The following is a 24291-nucleotide window of genomic DNA, read 5'->3' on the forward strand; positions in this document are numbered from 1 at the left end:
TTGTGACTCTAAGCAGTGGTTTTAATCATAGTTCCTTTCACTCCTCATGGAATGTTGTGTGACAACATATCTCCAGCCAGCAGTTGCACATCCCGTCATAAAACCTGCTCTTAGGCCAGGTTCTCTTCAGTCCTCAACCACGTCTTGATAACAGGACTGCTTCGCCTCCTATGCCACACACCAATGGAAAAAATTCTATCTACTGGAAAATGAGGTCAAAGTTGTCATGTATAATGTTTACTACATTACAACAAAAAGTTAAAATTCAGGTGAAGGGAGGCAACTTCTAACAACCAACATGAAGTTCTAACCCTTCTTCCGTCTATTTTGAAAAATATTTATATTAATATAGGTTTATTTCCTTTGTTTAATATAACGAACAAATAAACTGTAAAAGAAAAAGAAAAAGATCGTTAGGATTTTCTTCACATATGGAATTACTAAATGCCTAAGAGGCTATGAGTCTCCCCCCATACACACACACTGGTGCTTTTTTAAACAAATCTTATGATCAGAAGATGAAGGATAGCATCTACGATTTTTTCAGGACCTCCCATGCAAGTGAGAAGAAATGAAGAAGTTACCCTTACGTGAGAATGCATGCAATAGAGTAGACTCTGCAAAAGAGATACATGAAAGGCGTGTTAAACTGGGTGATTTACATATAGAAAGAAAATTATCCGTAGATTGGAGATGTTATATTTAAGATCTGTATCAGATCCAGTATCAGAGACAAAATTATTAATATAACATAACAATATATTGAATTTACTCGTGTACAATGCGATCTTGAATATAATGCGGCCACTTAATTTTGTACCTGAAGACATATTTTATCCTCTTATATGCTTTTTTTACACCTGTCTACAATGCTGTCCACACCAGTACTGTCCCTCAAATTAATTACATTCCCATGCAATAAACCTTACTTAAATTTGTTTTACTCAGCACAAGAATAACCTTTATAAAAATGAGGAAATCCAGAAATTTCTAAACAGTCGTTATAAAATTAATGTTGCCATCCTAAAAAAAAAGTTCCCTCATTTATTTCCAATAGATTGCTCACAAGTAGTGAGTTTATCTTAATCTATATATTCCCTCAAATTACTCATACATACTCTTGTACCAATTTTAGAAATTAATATTTGGTATTAAATTTCTTGCAACATACCAAATAAATACGAAAAATATTTTTTTTAAATATGTCTTTATATAATGGTGTAATAATAATTTAAGATTTTAGCACAAGGCCAGCCAGATAGGGGAGGGGATAAGTCAATTACATTGACCCCCAGTGTTCAACTGGTACTTATTTGATCGATCCTGGAAGGATGAAAGGTGAAGTCGACCTCGGCGGAATTCGAACTCAGAATGTAAAGACAGAAGAAATGCCACTAAGCATTTTGTCCGGCGTGCTAGCGATCCAGCCAGCTCACCGCCTTATATAATGGTGTAATAATATTTTCTCTGTTTAGATAACAGTTATGTAAAAGAATTTATTACTATTACAATATAAAGAGCCTGTTACTCCCCCACCCCACCATCTTCTGCTGCTTCACCCTCCACACACACCTTTTTTCATTTCGTTTGTTTTTTTGTCATTAAATTCTGTGCAACATTTGTTTCAGTTGAACTTTCTATCAAGTCTCTGAAATTAGAGCATAAAATCACTTACTGACAGGAGCTGTCACTAATATCTGCACGAGCAGACTTTGATCTTTCAGTTAAAAGCTACTGGAGTTTCTTTTCTTCACATCAGTTACTTAAGATGTCGATTATTAATGAAATATCCTGGGTTGTGATTACTCATTTTTTAACCTTCTTTTATACGTGTTTTGCAATAGGGAGACTGATACTATCTTTCATCACAAACCCGTTCAGTATTTTCGGCATATTCAACTTCTGGCGGGGTCCAATCTTTAAAGCTCCTCCACCTCAATGGAATGATGAAGAACTCGGGACCCACGGGTTTCTGTCACTCAGTGTAAGTTATACTTTTATTTTTGAACAACTCCCGATACGCTGCTTTATTGTGTACATTAGAGAATACGATTTAGACAATATCATATGTTCATTGAAATTTGAATAAAAACTAAAACGTGATGCTTGTTAGTGCTCCGAGGAGAAATCATCTGTTTTGCGAAATTCTCGTGAGTCTTCCCTCTACTTTTTTTCTGCTATTTACTGAACTGGCTCCTGTTAAATGTCCCACCGATGTTTAGTTTTATTTAGTAACTTTGGAGTGTTTACAAGTTATTATTGTGCGCCCCCCAGGTCAGATCTGAACGAGCCGACCTATAGAGATAGCTGCGATCAACAGTTTTTTTTTTGTCAGTTCTAGCGTGCTTTCACTTTACTGCAACAAATGGAAATAAACTATGGTGCGAGCAGAAAAATGTTTAATTAAAATAAACTAAAAAAAAAAAAACTTACTTAAACTCTTTTTTACTAAGCACAAGATTATTTTTTATAAAAATAGAGGGTTTCGGGAATTTATTAATAGTCGTTATAAAGTGACTGTTGAATAAAAAAAGAACGGTGGACATTGGAATTAGACACTGAGGGAAAATGGCTGTAACTTTTTTATTTTTTAATTTTGGCGATTTTCGTTAATGTGTTCTGCATGTCACGGTCATGCGATTCCCCCTAAAAAAAATTTTGGACCATCACCCCCCCCCCCCCCCACACACACACGGGGGGGGGGGGCGATTTTAATTTTTGACATTGTGTTCTACATGTCCAGGTCGTACGAATAGCCTTCTCGCAACTTAGATGTGAAAATGAACGGCTTACATTTATATTGAAACAAAAAGGATTACATGTGGAGTCCCCACCACGAAACTTGATATGCTAGAAATAACAGCTAAACGCGGACAATCCAAATCTTGCATTGGTCCAGATGGACTATATGTAATCTGAACCTTTCCCCCCCCCCTTATTTATTATATTTTTTTTTACGGAATCCCACGTTTTAGGCTATGGAGATTCCGATTCTGAAAAAAAAAGTTTTCAAAATTTCGATCCCCCCCCCCCCCCCCGGTTTTTATATAGATCCACACCCGGTGGAAAAAGTGAAAAAAAAAATAGTGTAGTAGTTGAAGTGCACCTTATATGAAATAAATATGAAGGAAAAAATGCGCTTTGGCAAACGGGGTTAGGGTTAGGGTTTAGGTTTTGAGTTAGGGTTAGGGTTAGGGTAAACCTAACCCTAACCCTAACCAGATTTGGCTGTTATTTCTAGCATGTAAATAGCCTGCTTGGTGGGGCGGGGAATTGAAATTTTTCAAACAATTTTTTTTCAGAATCGGAATCTCCATAGCCTAAAACGTGGGATTCCGTAAAAAAAAATTAAATAAATAAGGGGAGTTAGGGTTAGGGTACGACCTGGACATGTAGAACACAATGTCAAAAATGAAAATCGCCGAAATAAAATAATAAATATCCCACCCCCGTGTGGGGGGTGGAGTTGGGTCCAAATTTTTTTTTATGGGGGAATCGCATGACCGTGACATGTAAAACACATTATCGAAAACGAAAATCGCCAAAATTAAAAAATTAAAAAGTTACAGCCATTTTCCCTCAGTGTCTAATTCCAATGTCCACCAAAAGAACAGTTCCCTCATTTATTTCCAATAGATTACTCACAAGTAGTAGGTTGATCTTAATCTATACATTCCCCCAAACTACTCTTACATTCCCTTGTGTCAACTTTAGAAATGAATATTTTTGTATACGAGAATTTCTAGATATTTATTTCTCATTTTATCAAATTCACAATTTATAGGGATGAGGTACTGTCGATTAAAACAGTCAAGATTGTGTGATGAAGTTCACTTTATAATCACTTAAGTTTCGGGTTCATTCACGCTGTTCAGCATCTTGAACAAATGTTTATTATTTCTTCTGCGCAGTGTCTGGTTCATGGAAATTAGTAGTCCATCGCTTTTGCAAATATATATACACAAATGGTAGATAGGTGAGGATTTCGACATAAAGGACTTTTCAGTTATTAAAACTTTATAGTACAGGGTGTCCACAAAGTCTGGGTACATGGGGATTAACACATACTTTAAGAAATTATTATTTCTTATATTTAATTGTTTATATTTACTCCGTGTACCCAGACTTTGTGAACACCCTGTATAAATGGAACCACTGTTAACCGTCTAATTTGTGTGTGAGTATGTGTGGATCATTAACCCATAGTAATAAATGAATATTATTTTTAATGTCAACACTTACATATTCGCGATTGCTAATCCAATTCTTAGCCAAATTAAATGCAGTGTTCATTGAAAAGAAAAAAAACCCCACGAAACTCTGCAACAATTCTATTTCTAAGTCTATTCTCTTACAACATCAATCTATCTCTGTAATTATTACTAAACAATGAAGAGGACACAAACACAAACTTTACTTCACTTGCTTTCGGATATTATAACATGCCTGTCGATGTATGGTATTCAACCTAACGGTAAATAAATAATTTCTTAAAACTCCATGCATTGTTCATCTTTCCCATGGTACTACTCAAGCAGAGCGGACCCGAACGCGCTAGCTAGTCGTGAGTGGTCGATCCTACAAAAAGTGCACCTTTTTTAAAAGTTATTTACGTTGTTTAGAAAATAAAAATTATTTTGTTCACAAAATTTAATTAAAAGAAAAAAAATGTATGAAGTTAACAAAAACAGATAGTGTGTTATTTTTATTCCTTCTACCTATCTACGTTGTTTAGAAAAGAAAAAAGTAATTTTTAAAAAATTATTTACTTTGTTTAAAAGAAATTATTTACTAATTTGCATACGCGCGCACGCGCACAATTTTCGTAGGATCGACCACTCACGACTAGCTAGCGCGGACGCGCGACTGCGCGTTCGGGTCCGCTCTGCTTGAGTAGTACCCTTTCCATCTTACAACATGCAATTATAACAACAAATTTTTATCGTTACATATTTATATATATATATATATATGTGTGTGTGTGTGTGTATGTATATATATGTGCATGTGTGTGTGTATATATATATGTAAGGAACGACCGTGCGAACTCAAAAAGGAGAAATGGTGACGAATGTAAAAACAGAGGACTCCTTTTATTTAAACGTGTCACACGGTCGAACACACAAAATAATATATATCAATGATGATATACAAAATATGTTATGCTACGATAACATAGATGACCAGTAATGAAAGACCACAACCGTATAAGATGAATAACAGAGATATTTATTGTGGCGTAAAAGATGTATGTCTGTGTGTGAGTGTGAATGCGACATATAAGAACATAATCAAAGACAGGCCGTCATACAAAGAAAAGTATGTATGTGAGTTATTACAGCAAATAGAAAGAGTCAGTAACACGTGAGCAATTATACCAGTTCTTATAGTTCACTATAGGAAATGTTCTGTATGTGAAAGGGAGTTGAGGCTGAGTGTGGCAGAGCTGATCACTAGTTGTGATGTCGTGGCATCCATGCCGGGCCGTGATTCTTGTTATACAGATGTTCGTCGTTTGGCAGAGCTTATCACTAGTTGTGTTTTGGCTTCGATGCCAGGGCCTTGAGGACAGACGTTTATCGCAGGCTGAAATTCTCTTGTCTGTTTACTATCGTGGTGAAGCTAAGTCACCTAACAGAATCGAAGAGAGAGAGATGTGCCGCGGTGGTTTAGTTTGGTGTACATAGTAAGTCGTGTAGACGCTGGTGGAGATTGATGCTGGTTAGTAGTAGTCGTAGACTCGTGTTGCTGATGTGGCGACGGCGGGGGTCATCGTTGGCTGGACGAAGCTGTCGCTGGCTGATTGTTGCTACTGCTGTCGTGTGGTACACGGAACATTCTCTAAGAGAAACTGAACCCAGACCAATTTGCTGGGTATGAGTTGATCTATTTAAGGCGTTAAGGGGGCTCCCAGACGGGAGTAGAAAAACACTATCACGTGACCTTATTAAGGGCTGTGATTGGTCAGTTTGCGTTCTGGCGGGAACGGTTCGAAGAAGTTGCCGATTCGAATAATGATCAGTCACGTGATGACAAGGAGATGTTCTCCGCTACGCTCGCGTTTATTTATATTTAAATGAGAAGAATGGCGATAGCAGTTTTGTATCTAATGGCGATAGGTAGTTTGTATGTAATGGCGATCGAGGTGTTAGTTTCACTACATATATATGTATGTATATAATATATGTATATCTATTACTCTCTCTCTCTCTCTCTCTCTCTCTCTCCCTCTCTCTCTCTCTCTCTATATATATATATATATATATATATATATATATATATATAGGTAAATTGAAAATTAGAGGTAATACTTGACAATTGTAAGCACCTGTGTATTCCAGCTAGTGGTTGCGGTGAAGGAATAAATTTTAAATCCAAAAGAAAAAAATAACAACAAAACTACAAAGGATTCCGCGGTACACGTGTTTCAAGCTCTACATGTGTATAACATAATATAATATGTGTATAATCTACAATGTAAAGCTATCTTCAGCCGCAAAAATTATCTCTCTCTCAGGAAATTATACCATCTCGACGTTGAAGTAAGAAGAAATGTGTGATGTAAGAGGTGAAGATCCTTTCGGTATTTTGTATAGTACTATATCTGGTATAATTCTCCACCCGGACATAATCTCTCCGGTCCTTCGAAAACCTTCCATACCTTGCGACGATTCAGTGTGTAGTGTTAAGTTGGTGGTTACGAACAATACAATACCATAAAAAGACATACACAGATATTCATGTAAAAAAGTAAGAATAAACTTAAAATAAAAATAAAACTTAAAATAAAATAAAATTAAAAAATAAATAAAATAAAATATAAAAAATTAAAAAATAAAAAATAAAGGGAGTCAAGTAAGCTACATCTAAGCTATTTCGATGGGTTGGTGAAGGGTGGTGAGGAACAATCTGAATGTAGAAGAAGATAAAGTGATAAATAGAATAGATACAGAGATCTTAAAGGTCGTAAAGGATAGATATGTATGAGCTGTGTCTGCCTATCTCAGTGGTGGGTCGTAAATAAGAAGTGTCATGCCAGAATAGACTTGGAACAAGAAACATGATATTCTTGTGGTGAGTGGTCAGTGGTCAACCTAAGCGAATTACAACTTAAGTGTACTAACCTATCTACAAATCCTTATCTAGATGAAGAAGGGTGAAGGAAGTGGAACGGGTAATTAAACATAGAAGACCTTAAAGAATTCATCAATAAACATGTCAACAAGAAAAGCGAAATACGTTATAAGTGGGGGGGGGGGGTTAGGTTTGGACGTTAAAAGGCAAAATTCAAAATACAGAGTAATATAGTATACTAGTGAAAGGAAATATTAGCACCCACAATTAATAATGTAATGACTAAGAAATAAACAATAAAATATTTTGACCAATTTATCATTATCCTTTATATTTTTTTCATATTGAGGTTTTTAATTTTTTACATTTTATCTCTTATTTTTATTTTTATTTTTATTCTTATCAGTTTTAATATTCTTTAATATTTTTCAGTTCTTATTTTATTGTTTATTTCTTAGTCATTACATTATTAATTGTGGGTGCTAATATTTCCTTTCACTAGTATACTATATTACTCTGTATTTTGAATTTTGCCTTTTAACGTCCAAACCTACCCCCCCCTTATAACGTATTTCGCTTTTCTTGTTGACATGTTTATTGATGAATTCTTTAAGGTCTTCTATGTTTAATTACCCGTTCCACTTCCTTCACCCTTCTTCATCTAGATAAGGATTTGTAGATAGGTTAGTACACTTAAGTTGTAATTCGCTTATGTTGACCACTGACCACTCACCACAAGAATATCATGTTTCTTGTTCCAAGTCTATTCTGGCATGACACTTCTTATTTACGACCCACCACTGAGATAGGCAGACACAGCTCATACATATCTATCCTTTACGACCTTTAAGATCTCTGTATCTATTCTATTTATCACTTTATCTTCTTCTACATTCAGATTGTTCCTCACCAACCCATCGAAATAGCTTAGATGTAGCTTACTTGACTCCCTTTATTTATTTTTTTTTTTTATTTTTTTTTTTTTATTTTACTTTTTATTTTTTTTTTTTTTTTTTTTTAATTTTATTTTAAGTTTTATTTTTATTTTAAGTTTATTCTTACATTTTTACTTTTTTACATGGATATCTGTGTACGTCTTTTTATGGTATTGTATTGTTCGTAACCACCAACTTAACACTACACACTGAATCGTCGCAAGGTATGGAAGGTTTTCGAAGGACCGGAGAGATTATGTCCAGGTGGAGAATTATACCAGATATAGTACTATACAAAATACCGAAAGGATCTTCACCTCTTACATCACACATTTCTTCTTACTTCAACGTCGAGATGGTATAATTTCCTGGGAGAGAGATAATTTTTGCGGCTGAAGATAGCTTTACATTGTAGATTATACACATATTATATTATGTTATATTATATTATGTTATATTATATTATACACATGTAGAGCTTGAAACACGTGTACCGCGGAATCCTTTGTAGTTTTGTTGTTATTTTTTTCTTTTGGATTTACAATTTATATATATATATATATATATATATATATATATACAGGCTGGAATCTAGTAATCAGAAAAAACCGAAGATAATCAATCTCTCAACCAAACCTCTCTCAAGCATAAAAATAGACATCCTCTCAAAAGGACTAAAATTCACCCCAACTCCACGCAGAGCCAACCAAAATGAAGTGAAGGACAGTATAACAGAATTCTGTAGAAAATTAAGACTCACAGAAGCATTTACCAATCACAACACTGAAGATGACTCACTAGTCAAAAACAAAAGTGAGCACATCCCATACAAAGGTAAAAATAAAAATCTAGATGAATTCTGCAACCACATCGAGAACTTCCCTTACCACACCATGCATAAACAGAGAGTAAACTCAAACTTTAACACTACACAATGGAAGGAACTAATAGAACTCCAAAATGATGAAGATATTACGATTAAGGAAGCAGATAAAGGAAGTGCAGTAGTAATAATGGACACATTACACTATAAAAACCTAATAATCACCATGCTGGATGACAACCAAAACTATGAAAAAGTCACAAACTACACCCCACAAAAAATAATGAAAACCCTGTCCTCACTAATTAAAACACATGGAAATGAACTGACAACCAAGGAGATTGATTTTCTAACAAGCTTCAAATGCAAGCCCAGCCTTTTCTATGGTCTGCCAAAAATACACAAAAGCCAGATCATAAATGAAACCATCAAAAAATCACCAAAGACATACATACATACACCAAACCCGGGGGATCTAAAACTGCGACCCATCATAGCTGGCCCAGCCTGTGAAACACACAGACTAAGTCTATTTATGGACATCCTCCTAAAACCCTTCCTTAAACACATAAATAGCTATATCAGAGATGACTTGGATATGCTAAATCACCTCCCAAAGGAAGTAAAGGAAGAAACAATCATGGTCTCATTTGACGTGATTAATTTATACACCAGTATACCTCATAATTATGGACTTGAGGCAATTCAATTCTGGCTGGATCAATTCCCGAAAGAAATCCCAAACAGGATCAGTAAAGAATTCATTACTAAATCGGTTGAATTCATCTTACGAAACAACCACTTCATGTTTGACAATACTTTCTACCGACAAAAATCCGGAATTGCTATGGGCACTAGGGCAGCTCCAGTCATTGCGAACCTAACAATGGGTTACTTGGAAATAATAATATACCAGGAATCTTTATCCACCTTTGGAAACACCCTTTCCCAATACATAAAAGAAAATTGGAAAAGGTTCCTGGACGACTGTTTCATACTCTGGAATGAAAACACAGATGAACTCTTGAAATTCAAAAGTCTACTGAACAGTGTCAACCCAAACATACAGTTCACAATGGAGTACAACCAAAAGGAGCTCCCATTCTTGGATATACTAATTAAAAAAGTAAACCTAAAAATAGAAACGGACATATTTTACAAAACCACAGACGCCAAACAATATCTACTATTTGATTCATGCCACCCAAGACACACCAAGACAAACATCCCCTTCAACCTTGCAAGAAGAATATGCACAATAGTGTCAGAAGAAAATACTAGAGACTACAGACTACAAGAACTCAAAAACACACTAATTGACAGACACTACCCAGTTCAACTCGTAGAGGAAGGAATCAGACGTGCATCACAAATTAACATAGAAAACTTAAGAAAAGTTAAACACAGCAACACACATTCCCCGAAAATACTACCGTACATATCCACATACAACCCCAGAAACAAAGAAGCCTTCACCATCATCACCCAAAACATACCAATGCTACATAAGGACCCCAAATTGAAGGAAATTTTACACACACACAAAATCATCAAAAGCCACAAACAACCAAAATCACTGAAAAAGATCCTCACAAAGGCAAAATTACTTTCCGAAACAACAGATGCGAAAGTAAACAAATGTGGTCGACCAAATTGTGCAACTTGCCCAAACATTCTAGAAGGTTCAGAATTCCTCTTCAAAGAGGGACACAAATTCAAAGTTAAATCTAACTTTACTTGTGCCTCAGAAAATCTTATTTATGTAATAAGATGTTCGGGCTGCCACAAGAACTACATAGGGTCTACAGGGTTATCGCTCAGACGTAGATGCACTCTGCACCACCAGCAGATTGCACACCCAGAATACCGAATGATACCTTTTAGTGATCATATTGAAAAATGCGCAAAACAAATGCTACCACAATTTATAATCTTTCCTTTTTATCAATGTGCCATTAAAACACCAACACAGATTAGATTAAATAAGGAAACCTTTTTCATTCAAAAATACAAACCCAAACTTAACCATTGCTAACACATTTAAATAAGGAAATTCATCACCCCACTGAGAAAAAAAGGGGGAAAAAATATAGAACAAAACCATGGTAAATTAATCAAATTCTACCACCTCCTAGATTTCGATTATCTCCCCTATACCGGAAGAAATCCCTAATTACCTCCCCCTATCTAGATCTCTTCTTTCTCAGACTGGAACGAACACGACACAATGAAGTAGAGAAATTTGAAAAGACAACACGAAACCGGTTATTTCTCAAAATACAATGTTTATATACCAAAAAGATTTTATAACATTTTTATAACATTTTTCTCACATTTTTCTGACATAATTTAAATATATACTTTAACCATGTAACACAAGCCTTCTGTAGGTTTTTCACTCTTATTATCTTTTATACATCCAACCACGTGCTTTCACATACCAACTTTCTCACCTATATATATATATATATATATATACATATATTATATATATAGAGAGAGTAATAACGAGTGAATGAGGATAACGACAAAGGGTTAAAGCGTAAAAATAATTGAAAATGAAACAAAATTGAAGCCAAAATGCTAAAAATTATTGAAAGTGAGTAGAGAGAAACACTACGTAGTGTAGTAGTACTATGGTAGGGTGTCTGTATAAAGTTGAATGTAATTTCGGAATATAACGAGGAAAAATTCGGATCTTGGGAATTTTCCGAAAGTCCTCTCCCCACCTCAAGATTTTCCCCACAAATTACTTTATAGTTGTAATGTATGCCGTTTCAAAGGTATTTATATAAAATTTCATTGACAAAACCCATTTTCCTAAAAGTTACGAGGGGAAAAACTCGGATTTTGTGAATTTTCCGAAGTCCTCTCTCCACTCCCTTGGAAAAGATTTTCCGGATCTTTCTGATTTGACGGGCACCACTTGTTTTCTTAACGAAACACTTTCAAACTTGGGATACTGGTAGAATGTGTCATATAAAACAACTTTTTCTCTTAGCCTTCTTAACAAAAATTTGTACATCGCAAGTTATTTCATGTTAAAGTTGTCGTATTTCTGTAATTTCAACCAATCACTGACGTCTATTCAGCTGAATACAGTTACTGCTGTTTTTGTAAACAATAATTTTTGCTGGTGTCAAGAGTGTTATTCCCTGTTTAATTATATCATTATTCCCTAGTAAGGGTTTAGGGTTCGAGTTTTAGAGTTAGGGTTTTAGGGTTAGGGTTGTGGTTATTAGTTATAGGGTTTTAGGGTTAGGGTTATGAGTGAGGTTATGGCAAAAATAATCATAACCCTAACTCTAAAACCCGAACCCTAACCCTAAAACCAGTACAAACGCACGAACGATGTCATAAATAACAGTACGACGGATAGTTGTTGTTAACAAACTACGGCACTAATTTTATTCAAGGGAAAAGATCCCATGATACCGTTAGAACATGTTTACATTCCACGGCAGTAATTGTTTTCACCTCAATAGACGTCAGTGATTGGTTGAAATTACCGAAATACGACAATTTTTTACATGAAATAACTTCAAATACAAAAATTTTTATCTGTTCTATAACACAAAATATGAGAACTTTTATTTTCTCTCTCTCTCACCCTTAACACAAAAATTAGTTTTGGCGCGAAAGATTTTTTTTTTCTAAAACGCTGGTATAAAGCTGAAAATATTTAGCCGAGAAAAAACAAGTGTTATGCTGATGTACTTGCATAGCAAGTGACTTGATCTGAGATCGTGTGCTGAAACGAAAACAATTGCAACTTGGAAGGTGTTTATAGGCCATTTAAAGACACAAAAACCGATTTACTTCAACAGTTAAATTTAAGGCTAATGTTGACATTATTATCCGGAAATGAAATCGAAAAAAAAAAAAAAAGTTGTAGGAAACGAATATGAAAACAAAAATGCCCAGAAAGCAACGGAGGTAGGGAGAGGCCTTCAGAAAATTCACAAGATCTTTTCCCTCATAACTTTTAGGAAAATGAGTTTTTTTAATGAAATTTTATATAAATACCTTTCAAACTGTATGGATTATGATTATAAAGAAATTTATGGGGAAAATCTTTTCCGATGGGGTGGGGAGAGGACTTTGGAAAATTCACAAGATCCAATGTTTTTTTCCCTAACGAGGTCGACTTTGCCTTTCATCCTTTTGGGGTTGATAAAATAAGTACCAGTTGAACACTGGAGTCAATGTAATCAACTTCCCCCTCCCCTAAAATTGCTGGCCTTGTGCTGAAATTTGAAACCAATATTACAGGTTAACATTGAAGAGTGCTATACTGTTATCTAGCATCCAAAAGGAAGGCAATTACTTGGATAGTAAAGAAATATTATAGCTGCTTTTACAAATAAAATGTTATGAAACCAGAAGATTTGAAGGACAAACTTCCATTAAGTACCATGTTGGGAGTGGCAATTCCTGGGTGGTGTGCAGGTCTTGCCTCTCCCACCAACTTCCTATAGGATTAAACAACAAAAGGATTATTGGAACGTTTCCATCTCTGTTACTTTTGTTGTAGTACTTTTAAAGAAATTCATTTACATAGGTAAGCAGCTCATTAAATCTATCAGTTATTAACTATTAACCTTGTTATATATTTATTCATTCATATATATATATTAAGTTTTATTTATTTATTTATGTATTTATTTATTTTCAGAATGCTAAAGTCCACTATGTTTGTAAAGGAGATAAAAATAAGCCCTTGATGCTTTTCATCCATGGTTTCCCAGAATGTTGGTATTCCTGGCGCTATCAAATAGTTGAGTTCAGTAAAAATTACAGGTAAGATTCTAACTTACTTCACCTGTAATTATAAAACTTTGATTTAAACACATCATCAGATTTGTTTCACATCTTTGCTATTAAGAAATAGAAATAAAAATTTCCTTATATTTATGTACCATTTTGTATATATTTTGTACTACATTTGAACTAATAAATTTCTCTCTCGAAAAGTATTATATTTTCTCAGTTTTCATGTTATCATTTGTTTGTTCATTTTTACATCTGTTTTTCCAAGCTTGTATGGGTTTGACAAATACATATTGAGACATTGTTTTACATCCAGATGCCCTTCATGTTTCTAATCTTTACTTGTTTTTCATGTATTATAATTTTTATTCCACTTGTCTTTCAAAGTATCAAGCTGCAGGACAATTTGCAAGGAATTCTTGTGTTTTCTGCCCAATGCTTTTTATGTGTCTTCATTTACATTTATACAGATGTTAATTATACACACACACACACACACAGAGAGAGGCTTCCATACAGTTTCCATCTACCAATTTCACACTCAGAGATCATTGGTTGTCCCAAAGTGCCATGCAATGAAATAGAACTTGATGTTTTATGGAAAGAAAGGGATCTCTGTATCCACACAGCCTAGCCTGCAACATGTTTGTAAATTTTTCTAAACAAGATTAATGTTGAAAGCTATAAACTATGAACTACCAATAAAAACAATAAACAGTTTGAATGTGTAATGCATAACAAAATAAGTAAAGGTTCTTTAGGCTTGCTTACTGTTGACACAGTTTATTCTTTTATGCTGTTGACACTCTTTGCTATTTTTCTTATTATTTATGTTGTCTCTCTGTAGTGTAGGGATGATGGTGTTATCAGTTTAATGTCTTGTTTTACTACACTTTTGTCAACAGCTAGCATACAATAAGTTGTCTCAACTTATGATTATCAACAAAAAATAATTTTTACAAGTCATCAACATTTAAGGTCTATGTTTCACTATCATGCATCTTTGCAATTCATACGCATGTATCATACAAACTACTTTTCACTTTGAGAGAGATATCCTTTACGACACCAACAGAGATAATAGCTCCCTGAACATTCTCTAACACATTCTTACCATCACTGTTATACCTTTGGAACATCCGTTAATATTGCTTATTAGATTACCTTGATAACAGAAGCAATTAACTATTTCTAGGAAGTTATCCACACATTGAAGAGGAACATTTTCTTGTGTTCTTTTACTGTTTATAACTTCAGTGCATCCGCTTCACACAAAGTCTGTTTTCTCTGTAAGCCTGCCTGTGATTCCACTATATCTCTTGTGCATTCACAGTTTACAAAGTCCTCACCTTATGGAATTGTTAGTTACACCCTTTCTGCATATCAAGCAAGGACAAGGCCTCATGATTCTAGGTTTTGCCTCCACTTATAGTATCTTCTCTCTCATTCAACTCATTAGCTGTAAGAACTAGGTCATCAGCATATAGGTATTCTGACTGTGAATTGATATGAAAGTCCTGTGTATAATAAATTGAAAGGGACTGAGAATTGAGCCTTGGTGAATCCCTACATGTATACAAATTTCATTGCTATACTCATTGTTGACTGTTATCTTCTTGATTCCACTTCTACACTTTGCTTGTATGGCTCTTACAAACCGTTTATCTACTCCTAGCTCCCTCAGTGACCACCAGACCACAGAGCAAGATATCTTGAGAAGGCCTTTCTCAGGCTGATGAACACCAGGCCATTGTCGTACCAACAGTGCATTGATGACACTACAATGAAAGTCTTCCCAATTCTCATTGGTATTCCTGAATGACCAAGAGCCTTTCCTTCCTTTATATTCTTAATTGCTTTTTGTTTCATGATATTGTCAACTGGAATGACTGATGTCTGTTGGCACTACTCTAGAAAAATTCTTTCTCTCATGCATTATCCACATTCTCCATAGCTTATGAGAGTAAATGTGCAGGGCACAGTGTGTGGGAAGAGATGAAACTGGGTAGGTGAAGGTTTATGCTTACTTAGGTCTGGCAGTAAATTTGTACTGAGACAATAATGCTGAACTCTCATGGAGAATAAGAGCATGATGGAAGGCATTTACCCTGATTAAAGAGTGTTCAAAGCACATCTGACAAAACCTTGTGTATCTATCTGTTTAATAGTACCTTTCTACCTGCACTTTTATATGCAAGTGAGATATGGGCTATTGCCTTGGAGAAGGAACAGTGGCTGGCTATGATACAGAGGACTACAGAAAGATCCTTTTTGGGGATATCATTGCAGGAGCATATCTGAAACTAAGTAATTTGTGAATAGAGTGGAGTGAATAAAGAGACTATGGAATAGCAAAAGCACAATCTTCACTGGACTGGAAATTGTCGCAAGATTCACAAACAACAGGTGGAACTATGCAGACCACTCAAAGACAATGGAGAATGCATTGTGACAAGCACTGTGTGATAGTCTAATAGTCTGATCAATAAAGTAAATATATTATTAGATTTACTTCTTATCTTCTTCTTGCCTTTAACCCTCCAACGCGGAGTATAGGCCACTTATAATTGAATTCCATGTCGCATAATTTCTCGCTTCTGTACTTATACTTTGCCATGAATGTCCTCCTTTCTCTAGTTCCTTTTGTGTTGATCTATGCCACGAGTTCTTAGGCCTACCCCTCTTTCTATATCCATCCAGATTCCACTGTAAAGCGCTTTTCGCTGCATTTGGTGTGTCCTTTCTAATTGTGCTACCAATCCACTTCCACTTTTTCTTAAATATTTGCTCTCTTATCGAAACTTGATTCGTTCAGCTCCATATTGCATACGGCATACCAGACAAGTATATATCTATTAGATTTACTTAGTGAATATTAAATATTTTCTCAAATGATATGACTTTCCATTTCAGAGTTGTTGCTTTTGATCAAAGAGGCTATTCACTCTCTTCCAAATTTTATGACAAGAAGGATTTCACATTTGAAAAACTGTCTGCTGATGTGTCTGAAGTTATTCAAACACTTGGTATGTTCCAGCTAAAGACTAATTTTGTTGCTATTATTTCAATTTAAGTTAAGATGGTGAGCTGGCAAAATCATTAGCATGATGGACAAAATGAATAGCAGCATTTCTCTGTCTTATGTTATGAGTTCAAATTCTGCTGAAGTCAGCTTTGCCTTTAATTCTTTCATGGTTAATAAAATAAGTACCAGTCAATTACTGAGGTCAGTGTAATCAACTAACCCTTTGATTAAATTACTGGAATTGTGCCTATAATTGAAAGGATTGCCATATATACTCATGTAAAAGTCGAATTTTTTAGACCATTTTTTAAGGTCAAATTTATGGGGTCAACTATTACATGGATACTACTTTTGAGGAGGTGAAATTCAAGCTAGAATCCAAAGTACTGTATCGGCAACAAAAGCCCAACTGATCTCTAAGCAAATAACAGCAAAAACACAATGAGTTACAGTAATATTATCGATTCTCTGCATCAAAACACATGTCTTAGTAAATAACAAAACCCATAAACAAGACCTCAAAGTTCTTATAGATATTTACACTTTCTGTTTTATTTTTATCCATCAAACTTAACAGATTAGCTGAGTGAAATCAATTTATATCTCATAATTATGTTATATTACCTACCGTAATACAGTGTGTTGTGGGATGTGTATATGTTGTCCCCAACAGAAATGAAAAAAAGGGGCAGAGTTCTGATTGAAGCATGTACTAAAACCCCTCATAATTTTTTTTTCATTTTTACAAATTTTCACAAAATATTTTCTGATTCTGTCTTCTGCATAATGGAATTAATGATTATCCAAAAAAAAAAAATTTTTTTAAATAAATTTTGTGAAAATTCATAAAAATAAAGTTATGAGGGGTTTTAGTGCATGCTTCGATCAGAACTCTGCCAAAAAAGTTTTAGGATGTCATGTGCAGTTACCAGTAAATGTTTGTAATATGATGTAGAGTTGTTAATCAGGAGCAGGGATTCCCAAAGTGTGTTTTGCAAAACCCCAGGGTTCCTTGAAAGTTATCAGGGGTTCCACATTTTTGAAAATAATGTCAAAAGATTCTGTGGCAAAAAAAAAAGCTTGGGAACCATTGATCTAGCAATTAACTAAATGTTTTTAGGCTTATTGAGGTCATGCCTCTGTACGAATTCATACTGTGGTGTTTGCTGTTGTTTGCCGGTAGTGCAGCCTGTGAAATATGTTTCTCACCTTGTAAACAGACAAGTGTTTATTGTATTTGGAGATGAGGAAAATATAAAGGTTGCATGGAAATCACTGATCTAGTAATTAATTGAATGTTTTTAGGCTTACCAAAGTCCTGCCTTTGTGCGAATTCAGACAGTGGCATTTCCCAGTAGTGCTGTCTGTAAAACATATTTCTCACTATGTAAATGAGTGTATGACGCATGTGTTTATTGTGCTTGAAGATGTATGCAGGCTTGCAGCATATCCTGGGCATACATTTTAGTAATGGTGATGTGGCACCCATCAACAGATGTGTAGTGCTCGCTATTAAATGATGTTTTACTATAAGCACCAAGCATTCCATTATAAGCACCAAGTATTCCACCTATAGAGCAGGCTACAGTAAGGTATCCACACAATTTTGTAACAGTGTTGTTTCTACATACAGGATAATATGGTACATTGACCCACAAATATTGTCCTGTTGTTTGTGAAATACTATTGTCAACTTTTATACGGGGTCTATGGAAAATACCCAATATTTTAGCCAAGAATAGGGGGTCGACTTTTACATGAGATCAACTATTACTCAAGTATTTATGGTATTTCAATCTAAGTTAAATCAAATATGTTTATTTACTTGTATTAAATTTTTCAGTATGGTATATATAATTCTTTAAATTTAGCTTGTTTTTTTTTTTTTAAGATTTCAACAGTTAATAAATGCACCAACAACTTTACATTTCAACCAAAATTCTCCTGAATAAATATATTTTATAAATTATACTCCATTCCAACCCCATCTCAAAGTTAGATTTGTAATTTTAGACTTTCAGATAAAGCGAGTAGGTCAGTGGTTATTACTGATAGTGCCATTTCAGAGTTCAAGTCCTGAAACTGTCAACTTATTTTATCACTCATAAGCATATTAAGTATCAGTAAAAGTATGTAAATTATGTGAGGTGATGTATCTCCATTGGTTTCAACAATGAAGACTCAATTGTTCAGTCAACTAAATTACCTGCTCATTGAAAAGCATGTAAGTAGCTGAGTATTCCACAGAAATCATGATGGCACCTGTGTCCAGCGTCGCCTTCCTGGCACTTGTGCCGGTGACACGTGTAAAGACATTCGAGCGAGATCGTTGCCAATGCCGCTGGACTGGCTCCTGTGCAGGTGGCATGTAAAATACACCATTTTGAGCGTGGCCGTTGCCAGTACCACCTGACTGGCCATCGTGCCAGTGGCACGTAAAAACACCCACTACATTCTCTGAGTGGTTGGCGTTAGGAAGGGCATCCAGCTGTAGAAACTCTGCCAAATCAGATTGGAGCCTGGTGTAGCCATCTGGTTTACCAGTCCTCAGTCAAATCGTCCAACCCATGCTAGCATGGAAAGCGGACGTTAAACGATGATGATGTGTACTACTTATATAATCAACAAAAAGAATTAGCATGACACAGTATGTGACAACTCTGTACTTTTGATATACAGTTACTAACCATCTGATGGGCATCTTCACAGTTTCTATCCAATCAGTTTAACTCATAAGGCTAGGGTTGGCCTGAGGTAATTTAGTAAAAGGAACCTTGTCAAGATGCTTTGCAGTGAGATTGAACTGGGGGGGGGGACCTTCAGGTTTACAAGCAAACTTATCTATTCACCCATTCTATGTCAACAGAGTTTCTGTACTGTAATAGTGTATGAACTACATTTTATTCAGAACATAACAACACCAGTTATCTTTAGAAGGCATTAAATTACATGCTTAAAAATTCATAACTTTCCATTACATATCCCCGTTTAATTTTTAATGAATTTAAATTTCAAAGTTCTCTCCCTTCCCTATCTTGACAAGACACTAATGATTTTTTTTCTTTTCATTTTAATTTTAATTTATTAAAAATTCATTATTTTCTCATTATATTGTGTCAATTTGCACTTGACAAAAGTATTTCTTATATTCATGAGAAAAATTAAACACCTACAAGTTATATTTTATTTATTTATTATAGGTTACAAAGATTGTGTGCTTGTCGGCCATGATTGGGGAGCTCTAGTAGCATGGAGTACAGCTATTAATTATCCTCATTTGGTTTCCAAATTAGTCATTATGAACTGCCCACATCCAACAGTCCTTTCAAAGCATATTTGGAACCATTTCTCTCAACTTAGAAAATCATGGTGAGAATATCACATTTTTTTATTCGCTTCAAAGCAGCTTTTCCCAACTGGAGTTCCTGGGAAGAGCTTCTATGGGTTCTACAACAAATACTGATATATATAGGTAGGCAAATTGTATGTAGATACATTTTTGAGTCATTTTTTCGTTTAATATTATATTCATAATTTAATTATACCTGCACAGAAAGACAGCAAGGTAACAAAATCACTAGAGAATTATAATAAATGCTTTGCTCCATTTGTTCCAGCTCTTTACATTGTAAGTTCAAATCCTGTTGAGGTCAACTTTATCTTTCACCTTACAGATGCTGGTAAAATAAAGTGCTAGTCAAGTATTAGGACCAATGATCTTGACTGGCCCCTTCTGATCAAACCATTACACATGCACAGTATATTCCCTAAGGTAGAGGAAACCTTACCTCTATAAGTAACAAGGCCGCTTTACTGGTAAAATGAAATCTTAACAGGAAGTTCTGACAAAACAAGGTCTTGGTTAAGATGAATTTCTTAAACTTTCTTTGTGACATCTCATGGATTTAGGATTGTCAACCATTTTACTGTCAGTTTTATGATTTCTTTACTCTTCTGTGATATTTAAGAGAAAGGAAATAGACATTTAATCATTCTATGAAACAGAATGTCTTGGGGGTTCCTAATGAGTAAAATTTTTTGGAAATGCTGCTCTAAAATATTTTCTTACAATTTAACCCTTTAGCATTTTAATTACTCTGCCAAATGTAGAGCTTATTTATTCTTATTGTCTTGAATTAATCATGTATTGTCTTATAGCTTTGAGATTTTGATGATGCTGTTGTTTATTTTTAGAATGCTGTTGTCCATTTTTAGAATGCTGTTGTCTATTTTTGTTTATTAATGATACTTGTTAATATTATAGTTGTTTTATAAATATAATGTTTTCATTGTATTAATAATTAAATATTATTTATTATTATATTTGTTTTATTTAATTTTGCTAAAATAAATCTTTGATAATGTGTTAAAATGCATGTTAATATTAAATAATAAATATTTACGATTGATTTGCTGTATATTATTTTAGATAATTGAGTAAATACTGGTTGAATAGTAAGGTAGGTGTGAGAGGTTAAATCAGGCCAGTTTAAACATAAAACAGGAGGCCTATTTTGGTCAGATATGGCTGGTTTAAATGCTAAAAGGTTAGACAAAATATTTAATGTAGTTACAAAGAGTAGAAAATTGGTTCTCTCAACTTTTTCTTTCATATATTCTTGATATACATACCCAAAGTTTGTTTAAATGTAACATACATTTGCTGTTCAGTATTGAATTAAATATCAATGCACTTAACATTGTAATTTTTAATTAAGGTCTTACTTACACCCCACTCCCTCTTTTGCTACAGGTATATATTTTTCTTCCAAATGCCATATATCCCAGAATGGATGTACTCACTCAACAAATTTGAGGCTTTATCTAAAATTTTCAACAGTCGTGTTGGAGTCAGAAGTGAAAATATGACAAAGGATGATATTGATGTTTACAGATATGCATTTTCTCAGCCAGGTGAGCTAATCAGTCATAATATTTTGACTGGATTATGAAAAGCTACATGCAATTCTAAAGATAATGGTAGCAGTCATGCATCTATTTGTATGCATAATTTTCTATTTTAATTTCACTCAGTTTTTTCATGTTACTTTCACACACACACACACACGCGTATAAAGTACTTTATTCTAATACTTCTATGATTGATACTTTTTTCCGTTGCTTTTATAAATGATATCTTCATGATTTAAAAGGATAACTTTTCTGGGTATTTTATATATTTTAAAAATCAAACCTTTACATTGATTAAGATGTGTATTCATATAAAATTTAGTCTTTTCATTTGTAAACATTATCTTTCAATATTTTTTTCTTTCCTTTTTATTTCATCCAAAATTTATTTGGATGAGCGAGGTCGTTGCCAGTGCCGCTGGACTGGTTCCTGTGCAGGTGGCACGTAAAAAACACCATTTTGAGCGTGGCCGTTGCCAGTACTGTGTGACTGGCCCTCGTGCCAGTGGCACGTAAAAGCACCCACTACACTCTTGGAGTGGTTGGCGTTAGGAAGGGCATCCAGCTGTAGAAACTCTGCCAAAACAGATTGGAGCCTGGTGTAGCCATCCGGTTCACCAGTCCTCAGTCAAATCGTCCAACTCATGCTAGCATGGAAAGCGGACGTTAAACGATGATGATGATGTAGGGCTCCAGCTTTACTAAAAATCTTATAACTACATTTTGTCTGGTCATTTGACTTTCTTCAGACCTTTACATGAAATAAATATTTATGTATCTAGTCTGCTGCTAGCTAAGAAATCTGGTGTTAAAGATTCTGAATTTAAACGTTTACAAAGGCCAATGTTACAAGTAATTGATGTATTCACTAGTAATATATAACTTTTATTTATTTTTAATTTTGTCATTGCTATAGTATTATTTCCTGGAACTTAGACCATATTTAACAGGTATTAGTAAGACTCATTCTTTAGTACTTGCACCAAGTTTTATAAGCTTACATTAGATTCATTAGTTATACATAGATGCACAGCTTTTACCCCCATATATTGAGTTAAGTTACCAAAACTAGAGTTATGCTTAGCACTTATTTATAAGTAAGTGTTCAATTAGCTATTCTCACTTCTTAGTTTGCTGAACAGGTAAATTTTTTAGATTGCTAAATGATATTCATTGTAAAAATCATCATCATCTAATGTCCATTTTTCATGCAGGCATGGGTTGGACGGTTTGAAAGGAGCTGGCCAGCCAAAGAGCTGTCCAGGCTCCAATTGTCTGTTTTGGCATGGTTTCTATGGCTGGATGCCCTTCCTAATGCCAGCTACATTACAGAGAGTACTGGTTGATTTTTACATGGAACCAACACAGATGTTTTATATGTGGTACTGGCATGGATGCCTTATATGTGGCACCAACATCGATGCTTTATTGTCATTATTTAAAAGTTTTTCTTCAGTGACTTAATGAATCTAAATATGTGTTCTTTTTCTTTTCAGGAGCAATCACAGGACCCATCAACTATTACAGAGCAAATTTTCTCAATAGACAGGACAAACTACGTACAAACATTCTGAAAATGCCTGTACTTATTATTTGGGGAAAGCAAGATGCCTTCCTCAATCATGAGATGGCTGCAGAATGTGGCAAATATGTTAATAATCTTTTGATAAAATACATTGAAGATGCTACACATTTTGTTCAACTGGATCGACCAGAAATTGTGAATAGCCTTGTGTGGCAATTTCTTAAATAGTTGACAAAGTATAGTTCCTTCTAGTACTGATTAATCACGTGTATACTTACAAAAATGACTTGTCTTGTAACTTACCTGGATATCATTTATCCCATGGAAGGAATGTGAAATAACTCCAGCTGAGAAGTGAAACCTGCCCAAGGTCTCTGCATGTTAGGTTACTATTTTGTACTCTGTACCATTCAACAATATTCTATAAATAATTTTATGTGTAATTGACTGACTGGTTATCAATGTAGGTTGAAGGAACATCTTTTTATCAGTCTGTTTTCTAATGTATAAATATTCAAATATTATAAAGATAAGTTCTATGTAAGCCATGTCCATGACCTAACACTTTATTTCTGACTGAGGTCAGTATTATGTCATTTATGTTGCTAATACTCTTATTGTTACAGTAAAATAAATTTAAGAATATAATTAATTTTATCATGATTTCAATGTTTTAGATAAAATTATTTGCTAACTATTCATTTATATCAAATACAAAGATAGTTTATTCACATTTCCTTTGTCTTCTTTTAATTAGAATTTATTTTAATTGTTTTACACCTGCTTTATTAAAATGGTTTCAAATTTTGGCACATGACCAGCAATTTTAGGAGAGAGATTAGTTAATTACATTGGCCCTAATGCTCAATTGATACTGAAAAGAGGATAGGCAAAGTTGATCTTGGCAGAATTTGAACTCCCTACATGGGAGTCATGCAAACCTACCAAAAAATTGTGTTGCTGTGAGTTCTTTGGAGCATTTATGTTGCTATGGAGTGTGTGTAGTAGTACTATATGCATGGGGGCTTATATTGGGAGTGGATGGGTGGAAAAGGATTTATTGAGTCTTCTCTGCTGCCCACCCTCAATGTAAGCCTCCACACATATAGTACCCCTACATACACTCTATACCTGAATAAACTCTTCAAGGAATTTAGCCAAAACATAAGCAGAAAACATACAAACACACAGATGCTTAGGATGCAGCCTTTGGTCACTTGCCTCTGAA

General features: G+C 34.5%; 1 protein-coding gene across 3 annotated transcripts; it reads left to right on the forward strand.

Annotated features, from left to right (window-relative positions):
- Positions 1-1595: 1595 nt before the first annotated feature.
- Positions 1596-23796, forward strand: LOC106868110 (epoxide hydrolase 4). Of its 3 annotated transcripts, none has more exons than XM_052976160.2 (6): positions 1596-1984; positions 13508-13632; positions 16516-16628; positions 19828-19996; positions 21381-21541; positions 23035-23796. In XM_052976160.2, exons 1-6 carry the CDS (start codon positions 1769-1771, stop codon positions 23289-23291), a joined length of 1041 nt encoding a protein of 346 aa, XP_052832120.1. In that variant the 5' UTR covers positions 1596-1768; the 3' UTR covers positions 23292-23796. The 3 variants fall into 3 exon arrangements, with proteins under 3 accessions (XP_052832120.1, XP_089198971.1, XP_089198962.1); XM_089342845.1 differs by lacking the exon at positions 1596-1984 and adding an exon at positions 4122-4474; XM_089342836.1 differs by lacking the exon at positions 1596-1984 and adding an exon at positions 6034-6169.
- The last annotated feature ends 495 nt before the right edge of the window (positions 23797-24291 follow it).

This window comes from Octopus bimaculoides, chromosome 2 (genome assembly GCF_046866305.1).
Source record: "Octopus bimaculoides isolate indiv1 chromosome 2, ASM4686630v1, whole genome shotgun sequence".
NCBI classification, from domain to species: Eukaryota; Metazoa; Mollusca; class Cephalopoda; order Octopoda; family Octopodidae; genus Octopus; species Octopus bimaculoides.

Coding starts and splice junctions, on each gene's coding strand:
- LOC106868110 (XM_052976160.2), top strand. CDS start 1,769: ATGTCGATTATTAATGAAATATCCTGGGTTGTGATTACTCATTTTTTA. Junction 13,633..16,515: donor GAGTTCAGTAAAAATTACAG/GTAAGATTCTAA, acceptor TTTCCATTTCAG/AGTTGTTGCTTTTGATCAAA. Junction 19,997..21,380: donor TCTCAACTTAGAAAATCATG/GTGAGAATATCA, acceptor CTTTTGCTACAG/GTATATATTTTTCTTCCAAA.